A 26,074-nucleotide genomic window follows, 5' to 3' on the forward strand; every position below is an offset into this window, starting at 1 on the left:
CCATAGCTTCCTGTCCGGAGAGTTGGACCTGAGCCAGGCTGCATGGATCGATCAGAGCTGGCTCAGGACCCTGGCTGGCCTTGGCTGAGCAGAGCAAACACCAAGGCCATCACTTGTCTCCGGCCCCTTCCCCAGCTTCAGTCTGCAGCTGCTTCTGGCAGGGAACTTGTCCCTTGCTCCCACACCAAGCTGTGAGAAATTAAGGGCCAAAGACTCCGGAGCCATGCTGGGTCTCGGGACCCTGTTCCTGCTGCTGGCTGCCTGTGCCGCTTCCAGGGCTGACCCTGTGCCTGCACTTCCAGACATCCAGGTTCAGGAGAATTTCAGTGAGTCCCGGGTAAGCTCGGCTTCCCTGGCTGAGATGGCCACAGTGGTGGCATGTCCATGCCACTGGGACTTGTGGGCCAAGGCCTGTCTGTCTTGGGGTGCCTGTCTTCCCCTTGTACACAACATCTCAATCCCTAGGGGCCCTTCCTGGCCTGACTGTTGGGTAGGCTAATCTGGGATTCTCTGGAGTCACAGCTCCCTCACATGGCACTCATTCTGTGGGGCCCTCTGTGAGCCTACCATCTTCCCAGTCTGTCCGTCTTCTTGGACTCCCAGAGGAACCCACACATGGCAGGTGGCACAGGATGGGTATGGACCGGTGAGCTTCGGGGACAGGCTGTGGGCTTATTGGAGGAAGAGAAGCAGGACACAGGTCGATGCAGCCGGGAGAGCTGGGAAGGGCTAGCCCAAGGGCACCCTGGCCTGTGGCAGCCATGGCACTACATGGACTGTGGATGTGCAGGTGTGTGTGAGTGTGCGTGTGTGCGCGCGCATGTGTGCCTGTGTGTCTCTGTGTGTATGCTGTGCGTGTGTGTGTGTGTGTGTGTGTGTGTGTAAGTATTGTAGAGCCAGAAGCCCCAGCTTTGTCCTCAATCATAAAATGGGTGGGGGACTGTGTCTCTCAGAAGTGGGGGGCTCTCAGAACTCTCCAGGGGTCTCTCAGGACAAGGAACAGGTGTGCTGGAGGCCCAGGGGTTGGAAGGTCAGCACCATCGGAATGGTGTCAAGGGGAAGAGGTGGTTGGCTGGTCCTACAAGGTCCTATCAGGTTTGTGGTGTCTCCATGGCCCTTGCTCAGGCTGCCTCACAAGGTGGCTGACCACTCTGTATGGAAGGTACGCAACCAGAGCCTCGCAATCCTGAGCTGTGGCGGCTAGTGACCTCAGAGTGTGTCGTCTGGACCCCACTTGCCCACAGGGGTATCACAGACACTCTACATCTGTGGAGTAGGCCTTGTGTAAGGCAGGGGGACGTTGCCCACCTCTGCCCTAACTATGCTGTACCTGGAGCTTCACCATCGGCCTTAAGACACTGCTGGCCCTGGAGGAGGGAAGGGGAGTGTGGGCATGTCTTCTTGAAGGCCTGGGTAAACCGAGGTTTCAGCCTGTGGTTCTTCTAGATCTACGGAAAATGGTTCAACCTGGCTGTGGGTTCCACCTGCCCGTGGCTGCGGAGGATTAAGAACAAGATGAGCATCAGCACACTGGTGCTGCGAGAGGGGGCGACCGGAGCTGAGATCAGCACGACCAGCACCCGGTGGCGGTGAGTGGGGGCAGGGGTGACCAGGGTCTCCAATCTTCCGGTGAGTGGGTGCAGGGGTGACCAGGGTCTCCAATCTCCATGGTGAGTGGGTGCAGGGGTGACCAGGGTCTCCAATCTCCATGGTGAGTGGGGGCAGGGGTGACCAGGGTCTCCAATCTTCCGGTGAGTGGGTGCAGGGGTGACCAAGGTCTCCAATCTCCATGGTGAGTGGGGGCAGGGGTGACCAGGGTCTCCAATCTCCATGGTGAGTGGGGGCAGGGGTAACCAGGGTCTCCAATCTTCCGGTGAGTGGGGGCAGGGGTGACCAGGGTCTCCAATCTCCGCGGTAAGTGGGTGCAGGGGTGACCAGGGTCTCCAGTCTCCGCGGTGAGGGGGCAGGGGTGACCAGGGTCTCCAGTCTCCATGGTGAGTGGGGGCAGGGGTGACCAGGGTCTCCAATCTCCATGGTGAGTGGGTGCAGGGGTGACCAGGGTCTCCAATCTTCCAGTGAGTGGGTGCAGGGGTGACCAAGGTCTCCAATCTCCATGGTGAGTGGGGGCAGGGGTGACCAGGGTCTCCAATCTCCATGGTGAGTGGGGGCAGGGGTAACCAGGGTCTCCAATCTTCCGGTGAGTGGGTGCAGGGGTGACCAGGGTCTCCAATCTCCATGGTGAGTGGGTGCAGGGGTGACCAGGGTCTCCAATCTCCATGGTGAGTGGGGGCAGGGGTGACCAGGGTCTCCAATCTTCCGGTGAGTGGGTGCAGGGGTGACCAAGGTCTCCAATCTCCATGGTGAGTGGGGGCAGGGGTGACCAGGGTCTCCAATCTCCATGGTGAGTGGGGGCAGGGGTAACCAGGGTCTCCAATCTTCCGGTGAGTGGGGGCAGGGGTGACCAGGGTCTCCAATCTCCGCGGTAAGTGGGTGCAGGGGTGACCAGGGTCTCCAGTCTCCGCGGTGAGGGGGCAGGGGTGACCAGGGTCTCCAGTCTCCATGGTGAGTGGGGGCAGGGGTGACCAGGGTCTCCAATCTCCATGGTGTGTGGGGGCAGGGGTGACCAGGGTCTCCAATCTCCATGGTGAGTGGGGGCAGGGGTAACCAGGGTCTCCAATCTCCATGGTGAGTGGGGGCAGGGGTGACCAGGGTCTCCAATCTCCATGGTGAGTGGGGGGCAGGGGTGACCAGGGTCTCCAATCTTCCGGTGAGTGGGGGCAGGGGTGACCAGGGTCTCCAATCTCCATGGTGAGTGGGGGGCAGGGGTGACCAGGGTCTCCAATCCCCCCCACTGTGTCCTGGGATCTGAGTCTCAGGTATCACTGCTGCCTGCCCGAGGACCATGTCTCCAACACAAGGCTTCTTGTGCACCCTGCCTCCCCTTGGGAATTCCTCGGCGGGGGGAGGGGGGACAACTACCCCAAGGACCTAGCCAAAGAGTCTCAGGCCAGTAGGTCTAGGGTGGAGTTCCTAGAATATTCATTCTTCCCTGTGCCAGACAGCCATCATGAAGATTTGCCCCTCCTTCAAGCCTCTCCCATTTATCCTCTATCCCCTGCTGCCAGGGTGGTCCAAGCCTCCCCCTCCCTGCCTCCCTCTCCCCTTCCTCCCTCCCTCCCCTTCCCTCCCTTTCCCCTCCCTCTCCCCCTCCCTGCCTCCCTCCCTCCTTGTTTCCTGCAAGCCACCTACCATCCTTTCCACCTTCAACCTCAGTCTTTCCCTCTGATCCAGCCTTCACCAGGCAACCAGAAAGACCTTTTAAAAAAGGCCATACCTGCTGGAGAGAACTTTCCATGGCTCCCCAGTGCCCTCAGCACTAAGAGTGAAATCTTGACATGGCCTCTAGGCTTCCCAGCCTTCACCTCACCCTGCTCTGTGCTTGCCCATGGCCTTTGAACCCTCTGCAGCGGTTGCTTCAGTTTTCAGTGTCCTCCAGGCTTTGCGCATTTCCCTGCCTCCCGGCCTAACTCTGAGTCCTTGGGATGCCAGTCCCGCATTACTTCTCCCGGAAAGCCCCCTGGATCCCCAGGTTCAGGCCACATCTCAAGGCCTCTTGAGTACAGTGTTTCTACATCCTGCTCTGAGTACATTGCTTGCATCTGGCCCTGGCTGGGCTTCCTGGCTCACGTTACGACAAAGGACAGGCCTGTCTGGCTTTCCTCTGTGTCCCCAGACTGGGGCACAAGAGCTCTTCACAGGACAGAGAGTGATTTCATGAAATAGCGATAGCTAAAATACCATGAGAGGTGTTGTGCGACCTCAATGTGTCACCCCCGCTGGGGACATGAGCAGTGGATGAAAGCTGAGCATGGTTTGCCACTACCACCAGGGTAGGGTGCAGCAGTGACTTTCTTGTTCACCCAGCAGGAAGCGTGACAGTACCCCTTTCCTGTGTTCCTCATGCAAACAAGGGGGATGTCCAGGGGCTAGGATGACCATGAAACAAGGCATTTGGAGATGTCCGTTTCCAAATAAACATAAAAAGGACCTTTTGGCTTGGTCATTGCCAGGAGAGGTGTCTGCGAAGAGGTCTCTGGGACATATGAGAAGACAGACATGGATGGAAAGTTCCTCTACCACAAATCCAGTGAGTGTGGGGACACACCACAGTCCCCTCTCTTCTCTCTCTACCCTTGCAGCCTTCCTTCCCATGTATCTGAGGCGTCATCCAGCCTGCCCTCAAATGCTTGGCATTCCACAGCTTCTCCCATTGAGCATATGTCCAGAGCAGGGAGGGGTGTGGGATGCCAAGGGTGACATCAGCAGCTCCCCACGAGCAGGCATCATGCTTGGTGCTAAGTGACAAAGGGACGTGGGTCCAAAGTTACTACAACTGTCTGTGGAGTCTCCTCCATGTGCCAAATCATTGCACATGAGATCAACACCTGAATGTCTGACAGAAGAATGGCAACACTGAGTGTGTGAGCAGCAGTAAGTAAATGGACAGGCAGATGTATGACAGAGGAGTGGGCTGGTCCTCTGAAAGACAGGTAGAAGGAAAGACAGACAGAACCGAAGGAAACCAGGCATGGTGGTTCATGCTTGCACTCCTCACGATGAGGAGGAGGAGGGCCATAAGTTCTAGGGTATCTTTGGCTACCTAGCAAGCTAAAAGGCTAGCCTGGGCTGAATGAGACTCTGCTTTAAGAAATAAATAAGAAGGAAAGAGCGGGAATGGAAGGAGAGGTAACAGGGAAGGGGGAGGGAGAAAGAGAACGGGAGGGTGGGAGGAGCATGGAAGGGATGAGAAGAGGAAAGCGGGAAAGAGGAAAGGAGCCAGGGAGGGAGGAAGCAGAGGAGGAAAGGGCAGATGGAAGAGGGAAGGTGAGTGAGAGGGAGGCTGACCCTGGACGGGACATATGGCTGTGGGGTGGCTTGCTGAATGCAGGAGGGGTGACGGCCTCCAGGGTGAAGAGCCTGACCAATCTCCCACACAGAATGGAACGTGACCTTGGAGTCCTATGTGGTCCACACCAACTATGACGAGTATGCCATTTTCCTCACCAAAAAGTTCAGCCGCCACCACGGGCCCACCATCACCGCCAAGCTCTACGGTAAAGGCCTCAACAATGAGTCTGCTACTTTATGGACCATGGGCAGGGAGCAGGAAGCTTGCTTTTTCCTGGGGAGAGAACTCTGGTTAGGGAGGGACTAGGGGTCCTGGATTGAGGAAGAAGAGCTCAGCCTCCCCGGTGAGGCAGACGTCTCCTTCCATCTCTAGAAGGAACTCCGGGGGCTGCGGAGACAGAGCAGTGGTTAAATCCCATGAGGCCGAAGTGGGATTCAGAGAACCCACATAAACAGCAGGTGGGCATGGTCACCGCCTGTAATTCCAGTCAACAGGGGACCCCCACACAAGCTGGCAAGTGAGACTCACTGAGTTTGACTGAGAGACCCTGCCCCAATGAGTAAGGCAGGAGAGCAGTGGAAGTTGATTTCCTTCTTCGGCGCCTAGCCTTCAGCTGCAAGCTGCCCACAAACACAAGTGCCCCCATGAAAATGGACAGGGGCAGGGAGAAATAGCTCCAGAGCCACCAGGGCTCAGACAGAGCCGGCAGGAAGAGCCCTGACCTACAATGGGTCTCCTCCCCTCTCTCGGGAAGCCATTTTCAACAGTGTGTCAAGGAGAATTAGTGGCTCAATCTTTCCACACTTTTCCCTGGACACAGTTACCCTAGTGGGCCAGCCCAGGTGCCCTAGTCTCTAGACATTTCCCCCGCTTTCCGTTTGCAGGCCGGGAGCCACAGCTGAGAGACAGCCTTCTGCAGGAGTTCAGGGAGGTGGCCCTGAGCGTGGGCATCCCTGAGAACTCCATCGTTTTTATGGAGGACAGAGGTAAGTGGTATCTTGCCCACTCTGAATTTCAGTCCTCTCTTCCTTCCTGCCCCCAGTGGACACCTTCAGTCCCTGAGTCTTTCTTATAACACTCAGAGACAAAAAAGGCCGCAGAGAGTTCCTGTGCTTGCCCCAAGTCTCAGAGCACACACTATCAGAATAAACATTTGACCAACTCCATTCTTATGCCAGGGTCATGAGTCTCCATAAGGGAACCCACAGACACTGCTGAGCAGACAGCAGACCCCTGGGTTTGAGAGTACAGACTCCATAGAGTACCTCCATTTATGTTAAGTGCTTCAAGCAGAGAGGTGTGGCTTCTGGCTAGCCTTCCTAGAACCTTACTTTTCCTCATCTGTCAAATGGGATAACAGTGCTCTCCCTCAAGAGCTGCTGTGAGGAGTCAGGGAGATAAAACCATTAGGGACTGCAGCATGGTGCCTTGGAAGTGCTCTGTAGATGCTACTGCTGCTGACCTTCTGGGGACACTGATGGGGTGATGCTGGGGTGACAGTGGTAATGATGGCACAGCCACCAGTCTTTTGAGTGTTCCATCAGTGGCTTTGAGTGGTGCGAGGAGGGCTCTCTATGAAGTGCTCTAATGCACAGGACACGATGTTCACCCAGTACCAGAGATCCGTGTCTAGGATCTGCCTGCCTTCCCGAACCTGGGCCTCTTGCTCATTCTTCTTTTGTGTCCTCTGCCTAGGGGAATGTGTCCCTGGGGATCTGGAGCAAGAGTCCACTTCACTTCTGGTGAGTGTTCCTTCCGCCGTTCCCCAGCAGCCATGTTCCAGGCACTCTGCACCATCAACACGTCAGTTAGCCTTCTGGAGTTTAAGAACTTGCCAGCAATATCAGCTTCTCGGGCACAGGAGCAGAGACAAGGCCAGTGTTGGAGGGGGGCAGGGTGAGGCACACAAGCAGAGTCACAGCAGCCTGTCACCTTTCATGGGGCAGTGTGCAGCTTTCCAGTATTGTTCCCCAGTAGCCTCTCCACACTGGGACACTGGAAGGCTTGGCCAAGATGCTGGTTTCTTGGATGACAGTGGCTGCCTCTTTGGAGCATCCAGACCAACATGACCACTGTAGTCCCCAAGAGTGACAAAAACATTGAACCTGGTCCAATGGCTAGCCGAGGTCTGCTTCTGCATGGCCATGATCTTTAAAACCTCATCGTTAAGAGAAATTCAATAATCTATCTCCAGGATAGGCAAGAGAGACTTGAACTTCATGTCCTTGACCAGGCAGCCCAGCCTGATGACAAAGATCCCCTTGTCTTCAGCTTTGTCTCCATGTTATTACAGGGATCTCACCAGAGATGACCTCTAAGACATAGTATGCAGCCAATTGAAATTACTTATTCCAGGTGGCCAGGACCACACACAAGTGTTTGGGGGACCTGGGTATACGCATCTCACTCTGTGGTTGCATGGGGGGAGGACTTCTCAGAAATTAAGTAGTTTGAAGCAAGTAGTTTCAACAGAAGCTAAGTTAGTTGAGGCATCCCGACTTGGCTCCTATGATAGAGCTGGGTAATTTCCCATGGGATTCTCCATTAAGGAGGCCAGATTCTAGTTAAACCTGAAATGGTCTCAGCAAGAATACAGGATGGAGGACCTCTGTGCTGTCTTGTCCATCGTCCATCAGCCACAACCACGGCGGGATCCTCCATGGAAGATGCTCCAAGCCTCCTTATGCTTACATTTTACTCCCAACATTGAAATTTCCTTTCTTCGGTAGAAATGTTTCTATAATGAACATTTTTCTCCCCAGGAAAAACACACGAGCCATATTTCTGGATCCTTGCTGTCTTAGGGTTTCTATTGCTGTGATGAAGCACCATGACCAAAAGCAACTCGGGCAAGGGTTTGCTCACACAGGGCAGGAACCTGGAGGCAGGAGCTGATGCAGAGGCCGTGGAGGGAGCTGCTTACTGCCTTGCTCCTATAGTTAGCTCAGCTTGCTGTCTTACCGAAGCCGGGGCAGTGCCACTCACAGCAGGATGGGCCCTCCCATTTCAAGCTTTAGTTCTGAAAATGCTCTCTTGGCTTGCCTACAGCCCGATTTTATGGGGACATTTTCTCAGTTCAGGTTCTCCCCCGTCCCAGATGACTCTAGCTTGTGTCAAGGTGACATAAAAACCAGGCAGCACACTTGCCAAGCATAGACTGTGTTTCTGCGAGTCTATCTTGTGGCCAACAGCTCCGGTGAGGGGAGAATTACTGGGTTGCAATCTTTCCCATGACCTCATGTCATTTATCCACTAGGCTCCTTATCCTTCTTTTCTGGAATGCCTATAAAAAGTTTTGGTTTTGTTGTTGTTTGTTTTTAGTTTTGATAATTCATTTTCCTTCATAACTGGGCAACGTAAGTTTTCCTTCAACTCAGAACAGTTTCTTCTATTATTTCTACTTTTTTCCCTTCCTTCCAAAACACCTAGGATGTGATTTATTTCCTGCATATCTAAATGGCAATTTATTATGTCAACTGTGAGGTTAAACCCAACATCTTTCCCAACTCTAATGATTTCCATTGCTGCTGGTGGCTGTTATATTAGTGGATATCACTGAGAATTTATTGGTTGCTTTATCTTTTTTCCCATTTCCTGCCCTCATCCTTGTGAAGTGGAAATAGTCTTTATTTAATCCAGTTCCTCTGAGTAGCTGTGTCATCTAGCTTGTCCCTTTTTCTTCTGTCTCTCCTTTTTCACCAAGGAAGGCCTCTAAGCCACCAGGTTAAGATGGGCCTGGATGAGACCAGGGGCCTGAAAGCTTTCAGTTGCCTCTTAAAGAAACAATCCTAGATTACCACAGTCTTAGACCACCGCTGTGAGCAGAAAGGCAGTGACCAGCAGTCTCCCTACCCATCCCTTTTAAAATTGGCCTCAGGGGACTCTACAGCCAGATACCCTCTTGAGCATGGCACTCTGTGAAGCCCTTTCTGGAATTCAGGTTGATACTGGGGCGGTCTAGTCTGTTCACACAACTCCAGTGGTTCAGGTGCAAGGCAGTGAGATCTCTGCAAAGCTGTTGTCTCCTCTCTCTAGAGAGCCCGGAGGGCGGTGCTGCCCCAAGAAAATGAGGGATCAGGGACTGGGCCACTGGTAACTGATGTCCTCAAGAAAGAAGGTAAGGACTCCCATCTGTTCACCTGCTTCAGCCATGCTCTAAAGAAGAGAGTCTGTGGCTGTCCCGCCCTGGCTGCCTCAGCACTGTGAGGCCCATCTCTCCGCCACAGAGTTGACGGTTGCCAAGATAGGGCAGATGAAGCTCTCTACCCTGTGGAACTGGAGGGAGAGGAGCAGCAGATATGGTCTCAGGCTCAGGAGAGCTCAGCTCTGCCAGGAGTGAATTTCTGTCCTGCCTGTATGCTCACCAAGCCTTGGTTTTCTCTGCTATATAATGGGATGCTTGTCTCCTGAGCTGACCATTAGGGGAGGGACATGAAGATGACTCGTGTGGATGACAGTTCTTTTAACTTGCTCAGCAAATGCCAAGCCTGCCCCACCTGAGGCCTTGCAGGGCCATTGGGTCTGTTGGCTCTTTGGTTTTAGTGGGGAGACTTTCGAGGGAACAAATAATAGGCCCAAAGGAGAGCATCAAAGGGCTGGTGATCTCAAGTAGACAGAGGTGAGGTGAGGAGGGACGCTTCCCACGCCAAGGGAATTCAGGCGTGTCCAGGTATCAAGAAGGGTTTTATGGGTCACAGGAGAGCAAAGGCATGGGTGGCATCTGGCTGAAAGGGTCAAGGAGGCTGTTGGGGAAAGGGGGGACCAGCTATTCTCTGGGCAGATAGGTCTTTGGGTCACTGGTAAACCTTCCATTCTGGGTATGGGGTGTTTCCGAGTCTTTGGATTTGGATATTAATCGAGTTTGACCCATATAGGGGTGAAGAAGGTAAGGGGCACCTGTTTCTCATCCAAAGGATGGGTGGTGCACATGAGACACACGCATGCAGACACACAGCACTGTTAGAACGGGTGATGTATATGTAAGCACGCATGGGCACACGCATGGGCACACGCATGGGCACACGCATGCAGACACACAGCACTGTTAGAACGGGTGATGTATATCTAAGCACGCATGGGCACACGCAAGCACTGTTAGCACAGGCGATGCATACAAAGTCATACACAGGCACACGGCAAAGCACGCATGGGCACACACAAGCGCTTAGTAAGAGCTGTTCTTCTGTTCCTTCCCAGATTCCTGCCAGCTCAGCTACTCCGAAGGCCCCTGCCTGGGGATGATAGAGAAGTATTACTACAATGGCGCTTCCATGGCCTGTGAGACCTTCCATTATGGGGGCTGCCTGGGCAATGGCAACAACTTCAACTCTGAGAAGGAGTGTCTGCAGACGTGCCGGACCGTAGGTAGGTGCATTTCGTCTCTGCACCCTCCTCCCCTCATTCTCTTATATTTTTGGTTGTGAGCCTAGCCTTTAACGGCTGAGCCATCTCTCCAGCCCTCCTCCCCTCATTCTCATGGTGCCACAGGCCACCTGACCATGAGCCCCAGTTAAGGTTTCTCAGGGTGGAATCCAGGGGAAGCTGCTCATAGGATCTAGATGCAGGTGGCCTAGGTCAGTCACGTCCCCACGCAGCACCCCATTCTGTAAAAGGACCACATGCTCTAGACGTTCAGGGCTCTCTGTCCCTGTCTCGGTAGTCCTGCCCAGCTGCAAGGGTGACTAACACTCCGCGTCCCGCTCTCTTCCACAGCGGCCTGCAGTCTCCCCATAGTCCAAGGTCCCTGCCGTGCCTACGTCGAGCTCTGGGCATTCGATGCAGCACAAGGGAAATGCGTCCAGTTCAGTTATGGCGGCTGCAAAGGCAACGGCAACAAGTTCTACTCCGAGAAGGAGTGCAAGGAGTACTGTGGCGTTCCTGGTGACGGTAAGAGGCCCCGGCCGTCCAGGGAGGCTGGGAGGGGAGTCCTGCTAAGACATGGTGGCTGGAGAGTCCAACGATGGATTTTTTCCCAGGTGAGCAGCCTGGTCCACGCTCTGGGCCTTAGCTTCTCACCTGGGAAATGGGTTAAAGCTAGGACCACGACCTAGGCTGTCCTAGCTGGACCAGAGAAGATGGCTAGGCATCAGCAGAAGGCAGGCAGGGTAGCTGAGGAGCCTGGTGGAGTGAGCCTCCAAGTTTTTCAGGCTAACCACATGGACCGAAGGGCACTCCTTCCCTTGCTTAGTGTCAAACCCAGGCCCTTGTCGCACCTGCTGTGCGGCCTGCATCCGAGAATGTAGCGAGGTGGTTGGGATAGATGACACAGAGACCGGTTGATTGCTTTAAGAAAAACTTTATGCTTCCCAAGTCAGCTTAGGAGGAGACTCCAAGTCCGCTTAGGAGAGAGAAGTCTCTCCAAGAAAAAAACGCTTCCCCTTTTTAAGGACTTCTGCCATCCATCTACATACAATTCTTTCCAGACTTCTCACCCTCCTGGCTGGTGGTTTAATCTCCGGCCCCAGAATCGGGGAGACACAGCAGGGGAACAGGAAGAGGCATCTAGCCGTATGGGGTGTCAAAGTCATGGTGTTTCAGTGAGCCCTTATCTGAGCCCTAGCAAGAGCTTTATAGCACTGACTTGTTTTCAGTAAACATTACACAGCTGCCTGCTCCCAGGCTGAAGGGGAAGTGGGTTTCTGCTCAAGGTCTGGTGTCCCCACAGGCCCTGTCACATGATAGGTGCCATGTGGTTTTGTTTATTTTTAATGCTTTTGTTTTGAGTCAGGGTCTCAGTGAGTTGTTCAGCCTGCCTTGTATTTCCCCAGTAGCCCAGGAAGGCCTTGGTTTATCATTTTCTTGAGTAGCTGTGAATACAAGCCATACCACCAGGCCAGGCTTCAAGGGAAATTAGAAGCTGGCTTCACAGTCTTGTAAAAAGGAACAAAGCACCCACCTCTCCAGCTTCACAGTGCCCACTGTATGGTTAGCGCTCGGCCAGGGGGAGCAGCTCTTAAAAGGACGCTCAGGCTATGATGGCCACTTAACATTCTCAGGGCCTTGCTATTCCCACTGGAAAATGGTACCTACAGTAAGTCAGAAAGCCAGGCTGTCCCATTCATCAGCCTTGGGAGAGAAGTCATTTAGCAAGTGATGTTTCATCCCAGCCCAAGGACCCATCCTGAGTTACTCTGTATCCGCAGGGTATGAGGAGCTCACACGAAGCTGAAGATGCCAGTCTGCAAGCCAGAGGATAGCCACTGTCCATCCCAGTGTGGGCTGGCCCAGGTGGTCTGGGTCCAAATAAAACAAGCTGTCAACTCCTAGCATTCTGTGTGCTGGCATCTCACTGTCACGGTGGTTGTAACCAGGGGGTGGGGGTGTGGCGGCAGGAAGATTAGGGCATGAATAACCCAGCCTTCCCAGGAGAGACAGATGCATGGCTTGCAATGTGACAACTTCCTGTAGAACAAGATCCTGGCTGTGCACCACAATTCTGCAGCAGTGTAGAGTAGGGTTATTTTGTTTTACTTCAACAAACAGAAAAAAAAGAAAGCCCAGGAACTCCAGCACTTGTTTCTAGAAGAGGTTGGATGGGGGCCACAAAAACCCAAGGACAAAGAAATAGTGGTGTCCTGGAGTGCCCAGGTGCCTGAGGCTGTCCCCATCCTTGCCACACCCAATTCCTTTCTAGTAGTTCCCTCCAGCTGCCAGCTTGTCTCACACACATCCCAAATCATCTGGAGCGGTGGTATCTGCTTTTTCTCCACCTTGATCTAGAGTGCCTGTCTCCTGGGGTCCCCACCCTGCCCTGTGCCCTCGTAGATTGTCTACTGGCTTTCCCAGTGCATCTGCAGCAGCCAGCTGGGCCCTGGACCAGAGCTCAAAGCACTGGGTTGGGCTGGATTCTTGCCATGTGGGAAAGAGAGGAGTTGATCTGGCCAAGGTAGCACGAGGACAGGCATGGCCCATGACCATGCCCTGGGGAGCCTCGTGTAATTGGCACTAATTACATCCACCCAGAGCCCCGATGGTGGGCAGATGAGCAGAGGGTGAAGATTCCCAGCTTGATAATACTCTCCAGAGGAAAGCCATCTCTGCAGGAGAAACAAGGGGGTAGTCCCCAGCGTGGAGGGCCAGTTCTGCAAGGGGATTGCTTTTCATGCCTGAGAATTTGCTAGTGTTCTGTCAGCAAGGGAGGATGAGAGTCTAGAACATGCAATAGCTCCCTGAGATACGCACAGATCCTACCTTGTCCTTCAAAGTCTGGAATTTGGGGTTTCTAGTTTCCAACAGAAGAGATTATCTGAAGGGACAGTATTAATGATCACAGCTCTGGTTTGAAGTGGACAGGATAGAAGTTGGTAGGGAGACAGGCAACTGTGTAGAAAGAAGTTTCCGGAAGGTCCCCCAGCTGGGGCTAACAAACATCATCACAATGTATATTCATCCTCATATGCCAGAGACAGCTACCAATGGGAATCTGAGCCACCACTCTGAATTGGGGTGTTTTGGATTGGTCTGGAGCACAAATCTTTAACAGAGGGTAAGGCTCCATATGCTGGCTGGCTCCCATCAGTGGGTGGAATGCCAGGTTCATGGGGTATGCAATTGTATAGTCCTGAATTCCCTATTTCATGAGAACAAGTGTCCTCATGGAAACCTGCTCAGTTCCTGGAGGCTTTGAGATAAGAGCCTTCTGTGTAGCCCAGGCTGGTCTCACATCTCTGAATAAGAGCCTTCTGTGTAGCCCAGGTTGGCCTCACATCTATTTGCTCTGCCTCTACCTGTCCAGTGTTGGGAACAGAGGTGTGTGCCACCACACCCTGGGAAGACACCAGGGCTAGGAGCTGTGTCCTAAGGTTATGTTACCTGGGCTCACTTGTCCTACCTCCAATTTTCTGTGACAGTGTATGCTCTCTCAGGACAGGCTTCCCCTGGGCTTGCTTTAAACAAACAATAGTGTACCCCAACAACACAATTATCCCTCTGGTAGAATGGTGGTGAGGCCTGCCTGTATACAACCTAGTGCCAGGAATCCACACCACTCACCCCAAAAGGGACCAAGATTCATTCCCTCCCAGGAGGCCCCTACCCTGAAGAGGCACGCAGCACATCCGGTCTTGCTGTGGGGTTTTTGATAATTACTAGTCAGGGTTACTTGCTATGGTATGGGTGCAGCTGCTTAACAACCGCCTTCTTAATGATCATACAACCCAGAGGTTAGCCCTTTGTGGTGAGGCTCACAGGCCACAATCTGGCATTATTTGACCCCCAAGGTCAAGGCAATTCAGAAAAATCTGTGGATGCCACCAACTTCCCGATAGCTTCAGTTGTGGAGAAACTTCTTCACCAACTTTACCTGCTGGCACACAGATACCCATAGTTCCTGTGTAGAAGCTTCCTTGGGGCATGCCTGCAGGGCAGAGCTGTTGCCCTCTGGGAAGGGGCCAAGTATAGAGATGACAACTGCCCATAATTTGATAGGATTTTTTTCCAGAAGACTCAAGTGACTCAGCTTCTGAGAGTGGGGTTACCCACTCTAAGTCAGAGACATGGGTGGAGCCTGATGTGGGGGGTTGCTTTACTTACCTGGAGACCAAGAAGGCAACCTTCCTGCACTGGGCTCCCTTGAGGAGTTTTCTGCCTCCCCTCTACACAGGCCTCGGTTCATTTTCTGGTGGGATCTTTTCTCACTCAACTTTGGATCTATAGAAGAGAAGCATGAATGTTCTCGACTGTGACATCGGGGCCAGAGTTGTGGGAGCCCACTGTGTACTTAGAGCTCCAACGCTATCAAGACTGGGCTAGTCTTCCCCAGGAAATGAACGGTAGAGATGGCAGACGTCAACACACATGCACTGCAGCTGTATTAAAGGCACAAGAGCCTCACGGATGGCTCTGGGTTCCTCTTTGATTTGTGCCTTACATACTGAACCAGCAGGACCAATTAAATCCTTCCCATACTCTGAGACAAACCTCTACAAGCCAGCCCACAGCAGACCAAGGTCTCCTTGGATACCGTTACCCACATGCATCAAACAGTGGCTGAGCCAGGTCTATGCTGTGACAAGCAATGACCCTTAGTTTAAGAGTGGGCAAGTGTGACCTCAGAGTATGACAGGCTGAGGCCACCTGGGTGCCTGACTTCTGTCCTCCTCACCCATGCCTGTGCAAAGCGGGCAGCATGGCCCAACTCCAACCCTAAGAAAGGCATCACACACCGGAGGTTCCTAAAGGTTGTTTTATTGTAAAACCATGAATACAGCACTGACATGAACTTGTGAACGCACTTAGACGACTGATCCTCTAGTTGTTGGAAGGATCTCTTTTTGCCTTGGCAACAACCAACTGGGAAATGGTTTGGGGGTCGGGGAGGAACCGAATCTTGGGCTGGGGCTTTTGGTGACTTAAGGAACCCAGTGGAACCTTCCTCTTCTCCATTGGAGCATTCCACTTTTGAACAAGAACAAGACAGGTAAAAACAGCAACATTGAAACAGCTCAGTTTTAAATTTTATTACTTTGTAAAAATCTTTTTTTATTTTTCTGTTCCTTTCCTCCATTTAACATCAGTAAATTTTTAAACATCATGAAACCAATTTAGCTGTAAAATGGAGAAATGGTATCCAAACCAAAAACAAAACACCCCAAAGGGCACACAGAAAACCCTAAATAAACCCACAAGTTTGGCCTTGGGAGTTTATCACAAGAACTGGCGACTCAACCCCCATGCAATGTGGCTCCTTGAAGGGCTGCTGTACCCACACCATTGATACAGGAGGCCACCGACAACATGTGACACTAGGTAACTTTTTTTTTTAAAATACAGTACATGGTACACAGGGTCCCTAAGATAGCCCTGCATAAACCCCCGTGAAGAGTTGAGCCAAGCACTGGCTGTTTATAAAAATATTATGTTGCTACAAAAGTATAAATTAATGCTACTGGTATTAAGAAATATTAAACACATAAAACTTATAAGGATTAAGAAAAATACTCATTAATACCTGTAGAAAACTCTGGCCTAAAAAAGATATTTTTTTGTGTGTGTGTTTGCTTTTTTTGTAAATTTTTTTGTGTTTTTAATTTTTTTTAAAGATGACTTGAGTTTCTTGCACTCGAAGCGAGACACGGATGTGTCTATGGTATTGCCTAGAACGTCTTTACTACTGAGACAGGATGGGGGGCGCACACATGTGGTCACTGAGTAGGGGGGGCAGGAGGGATGGGGGCACCAAGGCTTTCTCAAGATTTACCTGATGTGAACTGATCACCCACACGAAGTTGTGGGGAAAAGAAAAAGACAGGATCAGGAGACAACTGAAAATAACTCATGCCTCTTAAAAAATATCTCTGCTCCAGGGTGTTCTACAAAATGGTTTCCTGATGCTTAGGGTCTGGAAGGCCCTGTCACATGACTCTTGCTCTTTGCCAGCTGGCCAGACCCAGCCTACATCAGGTCACAAGCTTGAGCCCTGCTGGGTGGGAGAAGGGTCCTGAGAGCCTGCAGACACCTGGGTTGTGGGAGGAGCCCTCCTTCCAGGCGGCCTGCAGATTCAGGCTCCTAAGAACAAGGCTGGGCTCTGCCCTTTAAGGAACTTTGGTTCAAAGAGTCAAGGTGCCTAATGGGAGGCTTGGGTGGGTAGGACCTTGGTGAGCCTTGATGCCGATGCCAACCCCAAGCCTAGAGATTTTTCCCATCTGGGAGTGGAGACTCAAATGCACCATCCTCTTCCACATGAGGCCTATATCTGCTCAGAGACCACAGGTTCCCTTTGGTCAAAGTCAGGGCTCTCTAGACTGCCGTCCTCGGACCCAAATGAGACAGGAAGGAAAACAACCACAGCCATAAAATCCCCCTGGAGGCCCCAAAAAAGGGGAGATGGGAGGGGAACACAAGAGGAAACCCTGCATCATTGGTTCGCCATAACTGGCCTAGCAAACATTAGCCACAGTGAAAGGGAGGGGCGACCTCCTCGCCCGATCTCCCACTGCCCTGGAGACAGGAGCTCCTGTGCCCTGTCTCCAGGGCATAGCCTGAGCCTCAGTCTCTTGGTTCTGCCCCCCAGAAGCCTTCCTCTAGATATATTCCAGACACAATAGTGCCAGACCGCTGCCAAGGCCAGGAAGCTAGATGCTTGGCACAGCTTATGGGGTAAGGAGTTTCCTGTGAGTTCTTCTTCAAGCATGACGTGGCAACGTCTGGGGTGGCATCTCACAGGGTTTCCCTTCACATACATCCCAGCTTTGATCCTTCCTGGTGGCCCTGTGTCTTCAGAGTGAGTATGTATGGTGCCCAGACTCTCCTCAGGTGTCCCCCTCCTTGGGCAATGTAGCCTGAGGCCAGAAGTGGGCTCCAAAGGCAGATTCAGCTTCACAGTGGAAAACACTCCTTGTAGAATTCTTCCATTTCTTCAAAGTGCAGGAGATAAAACTTGTCAAACTGAAAGGAAGACCGTGGGCCAGCCTACACAGCCGGTGGCAGGTCCTTCCTAGAAACCTGGAGCGGAGTTCCCATCACATCACCAGCTGTTCTTCTCACCAGGAAATGGGTACCTTTGCCTCAGCCAAGAGCCAGCCCCACAACACTGGCCAAATGTGAAGCCATCAAGTGGGATGCTGACATCATTCTCGCTGAGGCCCCCTAGGGACGAAGGGCAGACAGCTGTGCTCAGAAAGCACCAGCCTTGCCCCTGGGTGCTGAATGCCACGCAAAGGCAGCCTGGCAGGTAGACCTGGGTTCTGGGAACAGAGCCATGCTGAGAACAAGTACTTCCGTGGGCAACCACTCCTCACAGACCTGAGACCTTTTGAGTGTTGAATCCCAGGCAAACAAGCCACAGACCTTGGCTTGGGCTTCACTGGTGAAACAAAGCGACCTCAGATTCACAGAGAGCCTTGCTAACGAAGCACATCTTCTCTACTTCCATTTGGGTTCACGGATGTCAAAGCAAAGACCATTTTTGGTCAGGTAGTCATACAGCTTGAGGTAAGCCGTGAGAACAGGATAGAAATGGCCCAGCTTCCTGGTCTCCCAGCCTCCACAAGCCTATGAATCAGGAGGCAGATGACGAAACCATTCTGAAGGTCAAGGCCAGCCCAGGCCATTGGAGATGAACTGGAAGAGCCTATCTTAGTGCTTTGGCTGAACTAGAATTTGGTAAGGTGGATACTGCTGCTGATGGGGCCTGCGGCTGCACCTGGGAGATCTTTGGGATTTATTGAGCTATGTGTTGCAGGATGTGCGCTGTGAGATGGCCCACAAAACAGTGGACACCGGGCACAGTCTTTCAGGTTGGTGACACTAGTAAGAAATGATTGACAGCCTGCCACCTAGTAATCCTTGAGAATGAGGCAGCCTGAGAGACAGGTTTCTGAGGACTAAGCGGGACTCGCATTGAACCTACAGAGGCTATCTAAGCCCAAGGGTAGATTCAAGGTGCCAGTGAACTTGGTAGGAGGTGATGACCTATGACCAGACGCCTGGAGTTTAACACTAAATTTTTTTTTCTGGAGGGCGAATGCTCCATGTTCCGAAAAGAATGCCTGAAATGCACATCTGGGCATGGCTGACGATTAGCAAATAACAGCAGCTCTGCCTGAGGCTCTGTTCTCACTGACTAATAAGCTTCCAGTGTGGCTACAAGTGCCAGGTGTGGCCCCTTTCCCAACAGCTGAGAGAGACTGGAGGCATCCATCATTAGCTATCCAGAGCCCACCTCCTGGAATGGCCCCTGGCAGTCTGAAGACACTCCTACATTCTTCAGCTCTAGTCTGGATTTCTCCACTGTGGGCAGAGGTTTCTCTGATGGTTAGACCCAAGTTGAAGACATTGTGATGAAATCACCTAGAACTTTCCCTGGAGTAGACTGTTATGTACGGTGGTTCCTGAGAACATAGCTTGCCAGAGCGAATGTGGAAACAGCCTTCTCCGGTCTGTTTGTATATCTGACTCTGTGGGAGAGCTCATCTAGTCTTGTGTGTGAGGCAGACTCCAGGCTGAATCCTCAAGGACAGTGCTCTGGGACCTGGAGCACAACCGGGAGCCTTCGAGTCTTTAAACCCATCTTCACGCCCCTCCTGCGGGGGCACCTGGGGCCAGAGCTGTGGGTACAGTGCTTCTGAAGTCGAGGTATCTTTCAGTTGGGGAAGGGGGGGCAGTCCAAGCCCAGGATGTAGAGGTGCTTTTGCAAGTAGCCCACAGAGGTGGCCATCCTTAGTCTGATGTGTACGCCTCTCCATCCCACAGTTGCGGTCACCGGAGGATCAGGGACACCGAGGTCTTTATTTATGGGGTGGCTATGCTCATCATCCCGTGAAGAGAATGGGGTCCCCTCTTGGCATTTGGACTGTGTGGAGAAGCACTAGCTCCTGGCCAGGGGGATCAGAAGCAAGGGCTAACAATCCCTTTCACAGCATTGAGTCAAACACATCCACCCACAGGATGTCACCCATTGAACAGCAACACGCCGTGTCCCACCACGGCCCTGACTGCAGGTCTGAGGTGCCTGTGGGGACCTCTGAGGGCTATAAACTCCCAGAAGCCCTGAGGTCTGGGGAGGGAGGAAGGGAGGGAGACTGTGGTTCTGGCAGACACAAATGTGGGGTAGGTCACAGTCCCTGCAGAGCTGGGGGTCAGACGTGGTGAGCAGTATGAAGGACTCTGAAGGTGGACATTCACACTTCCACAGGCAGGGGCCAGGCAGCGGCTCTCTCGTTGACATTCAGGACCCCTAAAGCCACATGCTGCCCACCATGGCTTCCACCATACCTCACAGCCAAGGAACCACGACTCCTCTCAACTCCCTACTCCAGACACACAGCCACGTCCTTGGTCTTTGTTGTGTGAGTCCTGAACACGGCCACTGAGATGAGCTAGTTTACAGTGTGACTTGAGAACAAAAAGGACAAGTAAAACGAAACAAAACTCCAGAACATAAGTTACACATTCAGTGCCTCCCAGGAGAGCCTAAACCAAATGTGAAAAGAAGCTGAATCCCCCAAAAGATAAAAGGTTGCTAAAGCATTGGAGTGACAAACAACAAACAAACAAACAAACCCAAAGAAACCTTGAGTGTAGAGTCAGCTATACATCTCTGCAAAAAGATGTCTTTTTTTCTCTCTCTTATATTAAAAAGTAAAACATCAGCTTTATATTTTAAAGTCTCCTTTCCTGATCTGGGGAGATAGATAGTGTGTATTCTAAGGCAGCTGCCCCAGACATCCGAGAGGGAGGTCACAGGTACAGCAGCTTAATGCCCTGAAGGTGAAACAAGAAACTAAGTCCAGTGCAGAAACTGTCCATCTGATGCAGTTTGGAGAATCTGTCAGAGCAGCTGGGGCAGAGCATGGGCACCGTGGCTTGAAGGGATGGAGGATGGAAAGGAAGGGCTGGGGTTGGGATTGGGAGTTCCAGCCACTTCAGCCCTCAGCTGCCTGAGTATTTTACAATCTCAGCTTCTCTCACTCTGCACACCTGAAAACGGAGTCCTTAGAGCCCCTGCCCGAGGAAAGTGAAACCATCCCGCTTTCCCAGTCTCTCGGCTTTCCTGACACACCCAGCTCAATGCACACACGCCTGAGGACGGGCATGCATACTTGCACCAGGTTTGTGTGTAACTGTGTGTGTGTATGCACGCATGTGTGAGTGCATGTGCACTTGTGGAGCTTCTCTGGATGTGCATTCAAGCATGAGCTCCGCATACCCTTTACCCATATAATGTCACATGTGTGGGTGTGGACACATGTGCACACACACTCACACACACACACACACACACTGAAAAAAAAGCACTTAAGTTTCCAGGGGGCATTTACAATGAGGTTCCACAGTGTTTAGAACTTAAATTTCTTTGTGACAGTGTTGTGTGTGTGTTTTCCTAACGTCTTTCTTCTTTTTGTCTTTTTTGTTTTTCCCCAAAGTTGAGTCTTAAAGCATGTTGGATTTCAAAAACATGAGCTTGTTCATGTCTTCTGGACTAAGCAGTCGCCTCCTTTTGATCAGAAGTGCTTGTTCACACATATTTACACACCCGCTTCGAGCCCCCACAGCAGGAACAGCCAGGAGCCAGAAGGCGAGCTTGGCGAGTTTCGTGTGCTTTTGGGTCACGCACGACCAGTACTGGAAGAGGTCGGGAGTAGCTTGGAAGAGGGGCTCCTGAAGGTAGTCATACACTTCGTTCTTGCCCAGCCGGTCATCCTCCTGAGCTGCCGGGTGCTCCCCAGTGGCTGAGCGTGCCTTCTTGGCGGCAGGCTCAAAGTCAGCCTCCTCAGCCCAGGACTCCTTCACCTCATTGATGAGCTCACACACCTTGCTGATGATCTCCTCATGCTGGTAGGGGGGCACCGGCCGCAGTTTCTGCTGAGGATCCAGGATCATGGCCACCTTGTGGGCTGGGTGCACCTTGAAGTTCTCCTTGAGTGCTTCTAGAAAGAGATGGCACAGTTTGCTGACAGTGCCTGCGTCGTTGGCTTTGGCTGTGAACAGCTTCTCTAGCCGGACATAGGTGGGCAGCACCAGCTGCAGGGTGGGCTGGCTCTCGTTGCTGAGCTCGATGACCGCCTGCTTCACAGGTGTCAGGATGGCGGCCAGGTTGCTCAGCAAGTGCTTGTTGAGGCTCTGAATGAGGTTCATTTTCTTGGCACGGCTGTAGAACTCACAGATCTGCTCATAGCGCTCGTGCACCAGGAGCAGCGAGTCTGTCACTGAGTTCCAGCAGGGTGGGGGTGACGTCTCCTCCAGAGAGCCGAAGGTCTCCTTGGCCAGGCCCGTAGAGCCTGCTAGGTCCTCACACACATTGAGCAGCTCGATGACCTCATGCATGCTGCGGGCCTGCAGTGTTCGCTTGCTCAGCACACTCTGCACCACCGAGTTCAAGGCACAGGCTGAGCAGCGGAGGCACATGCCAGCCTTGGAGAAGGCGGACGTGCTCACCCGGCAGTCCGTTACATACACGGTCCGGATCTCCGACATCACAAACTCTGACAGCACGTTCTGCACCCAGTGATGCACCAGGTCACCGCTGTCACGGATGTCCGCACCCTTCACACCTAGCACGTAACTCTTGATGTGGTTGCCCTCGGCCTGGTAGGCTGTGAGGATGTAGCAGGAGTCGGGGCCCACACTCTGGGAGTGGCAAGTGACGCCGATGCCCAGGCAGGCATTGCTGCCCAGGGCACACGTCACCTTCACCTTCACCTGGTTGTACATGCGGGGCAGGTGCTTCAGTGCTAGCGTGTTGAAGTTGCCCAGGATCTCGGTGACTGAGAAGGCCCCGTAGCGGGCGCCGCTGTCTACCAGGGTTTGCGCCAACTTGAGGAACTCCTTCCCACTGACCACGCTCAGGGCACCCAGGTCGGCGCACATGACCCGCAGTAGCCGTTCCGCAATGTTCTGCCGCTCCTTCTCGGGTATTACACTGTTGGGTGTCAAACCACTGGCTGTGGCTGGCGGGGGACACACACACACACAGAGAGGGAGAGGGAGAGAGAGAGAGAGAGAGAGAGAGAGAGAGAGAGAGAGAGAGAGAGAGAGAGAGAGAGAGAGAGAGAGAGAGAGAGAGAAAGAATCACTTTTGACATTCAAAGGTGCTTAACCTGGCAGCAGCAATACCTAAAGGGCTACTATGAAGAATAACAAATAGATTTTTGTCTTTCATACAAATTGGTGAGGTCTGCTTTTATCAGCATAGGGATAAAGTTCTATGATTGATTAATAATGCCTGCCATGGGTATGACAATCGTAGACAGTGACATGTGTGTAACATACTTGCCACACACACCAAACACCTAAACCTCTGAATACAACTCTTTTCCTCAACAGGAATTACATAGGAATCTTAGAGTGAGTAACATGTTTTATGGCCAGGGTCACGAAAAGAGCTTACGAAAACCGTGAAAATGTGGGGCTCTAGCTGTGAGTCTGGCTTTGGGCACACACGTGCCCGCCCTTGCCTCCCTTTGCCTCCCCACACGTTGAGGATCCCCGCCCGAGTCCTAAGCACGAGTAGGCTTTGGAGGCGAGTGCATCATCTCCAGCCCCACAGGAGGTGCAGACGCCAACCATGGGGCACAGGACATGGCTGCAGGCCTCCAGGAGCCCCGGCTCCAGCATGCTGAGACCTACTGTTGTTGGCGCTGTTCCTCTGGGCCTGCGGCTTCCACTTTTCCTCCACGGCAGCAGGTGGAGATCGGGACTGGTTGGAGGTGACGTTGTTTTCGTTGTCAGCTGCAGGCACAACAGGAATAATGGGTCACGTTAAAGGGTGAGAGGAAGCTGAAGAGTAATACAGGAACATGTGTATGGGGGGGCAAGGGTGACAACACATGACCACAGGGAGTTGAGTTCAGGCTTCTCAGAGACTGTCTAGTCTTTCAAAGCCTCCTCTGCTCACTCTGGAAGCTGAGGCCAGTGGTGGCATGGCTACCACACAACTTCAGGAAGGACTATGGAGAGGACAGGGAAGAGGCAAGGACACAGAGGACCCTTAGAGAGGACATGAGACCTCTGGGTGTGCTATACCCACCACAGCCACAAAGCGCAGCTCTGAAGTGAGTGTGCGCTTAAGTGCTCTAAAGCGTCTCACGCTCTCTTACTTCTTCAAAGCGTGAGGATGTATTTCCAGTGTGCGACTGCATTAGACAAACTGTATTAAATGGGCGCCCCACCCCTACTTAACATGCTAAGAAGCACAGAAGTGTTCCACTGGACATGGAGACAAGGCTCAGAATTAAAACAGGTTTGCTCAGGGCCACACAGAGTGGCAGCAGGATGGTTACAAACACATTTCAATGATGAGGACCGGCAGAATCCAGGCCTCTGAAACCAAATCTGCCACGGACTAAGGGCTGCCCCATCCCTGCTCTCACATCCTCAGAGTGAGCTTCAAAGGTGGAACGGCTGGGTCAGAGAGATGGTGCAGTGGTTAAGAGTGCTTGTTCTCCCAGAGAATCCAAGTCTGGTTCCCAGGACTCAGTCAGGCAGCTACAACTGCTGTAACTCCAGCTCCTGGGGATCTGACACTGTCTTCTCACCTCTGTGGGCACCTGAATTAACACGGCATATACACTTGCAGACACATACATGTACACACAGATTTCTTAAAAAAAAAACAATCTTGAAGAAGTACAAAGCCTTGGGAAGACAAATTACACTCTTCGTGGAAACACAGCAGATCCGGCACTCACGTCCTGTCCAGTTCTAAGTATCCAATACAGAAAAGTACAACCTACAGCTGGACAACCAAAGAACCCAGCATGGTACAAAGGATAGAATTAGCCGATCAGGCCTCAAGAATAGCAGTTGTAAACATCATAAATACATTCAAGATCATGAGCTAAATGTACATTTTTCCACCAGCATTAAGCCACAGACTAACTGAAATAGAATTAATGTGTTAAAAGTGTGTGTGAGGCCAGCAAGACGACTCAGCTGGTGAAAGTGCTGTCCACATGGCCCAGATTGAGTTCCGCACCTAGAGCCCGCGTGACGGAATGAGAGAACTGAGAGGCAGGCTGGCCTCTGACCTCTCGTGCGCATGCCCCTCACCCCCCACAATAGATAATGTGAGGGAAAGAGGGGGAGGGACAAAGTGGGTTGGGGAGGAGAGGGAAGAGCAAAGAGCACAGGAGATGAATAGCACACAAGCATCAAAATTACATCAAATACAAAGTCTCCAAATGGTAAAGACAGAAACTCTTAATTATTAAAACTCAATAATAAGTGCTGTTTAAGACATCTACTGAAATGTAGAGCTAGAGATAGCTGAAACATAAAAGGTTAAATGAAGACATGCCAGGCAATAAAAGGAAGGCGGAACACGGGAGACACATTGTAACATTAGGTAATCAGACCGGAGCAAACGTTGCCAGGGATAACAAGAGAATCTGCATGATGACAAAGTGGCCAATTGACCCGGAATATACAAGTCTAAAACCACACATAGCTTTAAAAACAAAAGTGAAAACTGAATTGACACAAATGGACGAACTACTACCAGAGATCTGACATATTTCTCTTAGCAACTGTTACCGAGCATAACAGTGTTGGGGACGAGCACACGTGGGCTGAGCAGACAACAGGAAGTCTACCTGCAGGCTGGAGAGACAGCTCGGTGGTTAAGCATACACACTGATCTCCCAGAAAGCCTGCGCATATTCCATAGTCTCACACTCTGTAATTCCACCTCCAAGAGACCTAATGGTCTCCTCTGGTCTCCACAGGTACCTCACACACATGTGCAATTCACTCACCCAGACACATAACACATAAAACATAAATAAGATTTTTTTAAAGAGGTCTAATAATAAGTAACTTGAGCCAAAGGTAAGGAGATGAAATAATTAAGCAGAAGCATAAAATGAATGAAATAGAAAATGGATAAGCATAAAGAGCAAAACCGGTGAAAACAAAAGCCATTTCTCTATAAAGATCAATACAATTGATGAGCCTCTCATCCGAGGATACAGATCATTAGGATCAAGAATGAAAAGGAGTCATCACTACAGAGCCCACGGATGGCAAAGGAGCTAAAAGTAGTAACTATGAACTTTGGGCCAATGAATTCAACAAGTCAGGCAAGATAAACACCTCAAAGCCACAAAGAAACAAAGTTCATCCCAGAAGAAATTGATAACTTGAAATCATGTGTTCATTAAAGAAACAGCTCAAAGCTAAGTAATTTCCCATAAAGAAACCTCCCGACCCTTAAAGGTTCATCGGTTGATTTTATAAAAAACAAAAAACAAAAACAAAAAAAAACAACTTAGTAATAATATAAATTCTAACAAATTATTCTCTAAAACATGGGTAGTAAGACTATCCCACAATTCATTTTATGAGACTATTACTGCTGTCATTTGTATTTTTGATGATAGCTTTCTGACTGGAGATGGAATCTTTTAATTCAACATTAAAAAGTATTCTATGTGCATGCATGCTTTACCTGCATGCAAGTCTGGGTAGCACATGCAAGCCTAGTATCTGTGGAGACTGGAAGAGGGTCTCCTTGGATCCCCTTGAACTAGAGTTACAGATGATTTTAAGCTGTCATGTGGGAGCTGGGAATTGAACCTGCGTCCTCTGCAAGAGCAGCCAGTGCTTTTACTCACTGAGCCAGCTCTCCAGCCCCACGATACGAAATCTTACAGTAGCTTTAACCTGCATTTCCCTGAACACTAAGGATGTTATACACTGTCAAGGTTTTATTAGCCATCTGTATTTCTT

The 26,074-nt window shown here is 51.6% G+C and overlaps 2 protein-coding genes across 5 annotated transcripts in view; one reads left to right on the top strand and one right to left on the bottom strand.

Moving 5' to 3' along the window:
• The first annotated feature begins 133 nt into the window (after positions 1-133).
• Positions 134-12,174, top strand: LOC101840661 (alpha-1-microglobulin/bikunin precursor). Its single transcript, XM_005075114.3, has 10 exons — positions 134-337; positions 1,447-1,589; positions 4,071-4,147; positions 4,998-5,114; positions 5,794-5,895; positions 6,605-6,651; positions 8,945-9,026; positions 10,106-10,273; positions 10,622-10,795; positions 12,052-12,174. The coding sequence occupies exons 1-10, from the start codon at positions 224-226 to the stop codon at positions 12,075-12,077; spliced, it is 1,050 nt and encodes a 349-aa protein (XP_005075171.1). The 5' UTR covers positions 134-223; the 3' UTR covers positions 12,078-12,174.
• A 2,904-nt stretch (positions 12,175-15,078) lies between these two features.
• The window catches only part of Znf618 (zinc finger protein 618), a 172,654-nt gene continuing 161,658 nt past the window's right edge, over positions 15,079-26,074 (bottom strand). For all 4 annotated transcript variants that reach the window (XM_040757353.1, XM_040757352.1, XM_040757351.1 and 1 more), the window contains 2 exons: positions 22,976-23,077; positions 15,079-22,296 (listed from right to left, as the gene is read on the bottom strand). In XM_040757353.1, the coding sequence (XP_040613287.1) occupies positions 20,780-22,296; positions 22,976-23,077 (1,619 nt within the window). In that variant the 3' untranslated portion in view covers positions 15,079-20,779. The remainder of the gene's footprint in view (positions 22,297-22,975; positions 23,078-26,074) is intronic.

The sequence above is a fragment of the Mesocricetus auratus genome, unplaced genomic scaffold (assembly GCF_017639785.1).
Source record: "Mesocricetus auratus isolate SY011 unplaced genomic scaffold, BCM_Maur_2.0 Super-Scaffold_100014, whole genome shotgun sequence".
Taxonomy (NCBI): Eukaryota; Metazoa; Chordata; class Mammalia; order Rodentia; family Cricetidae; genus Mesocricetus; species Mesocricetus auratus.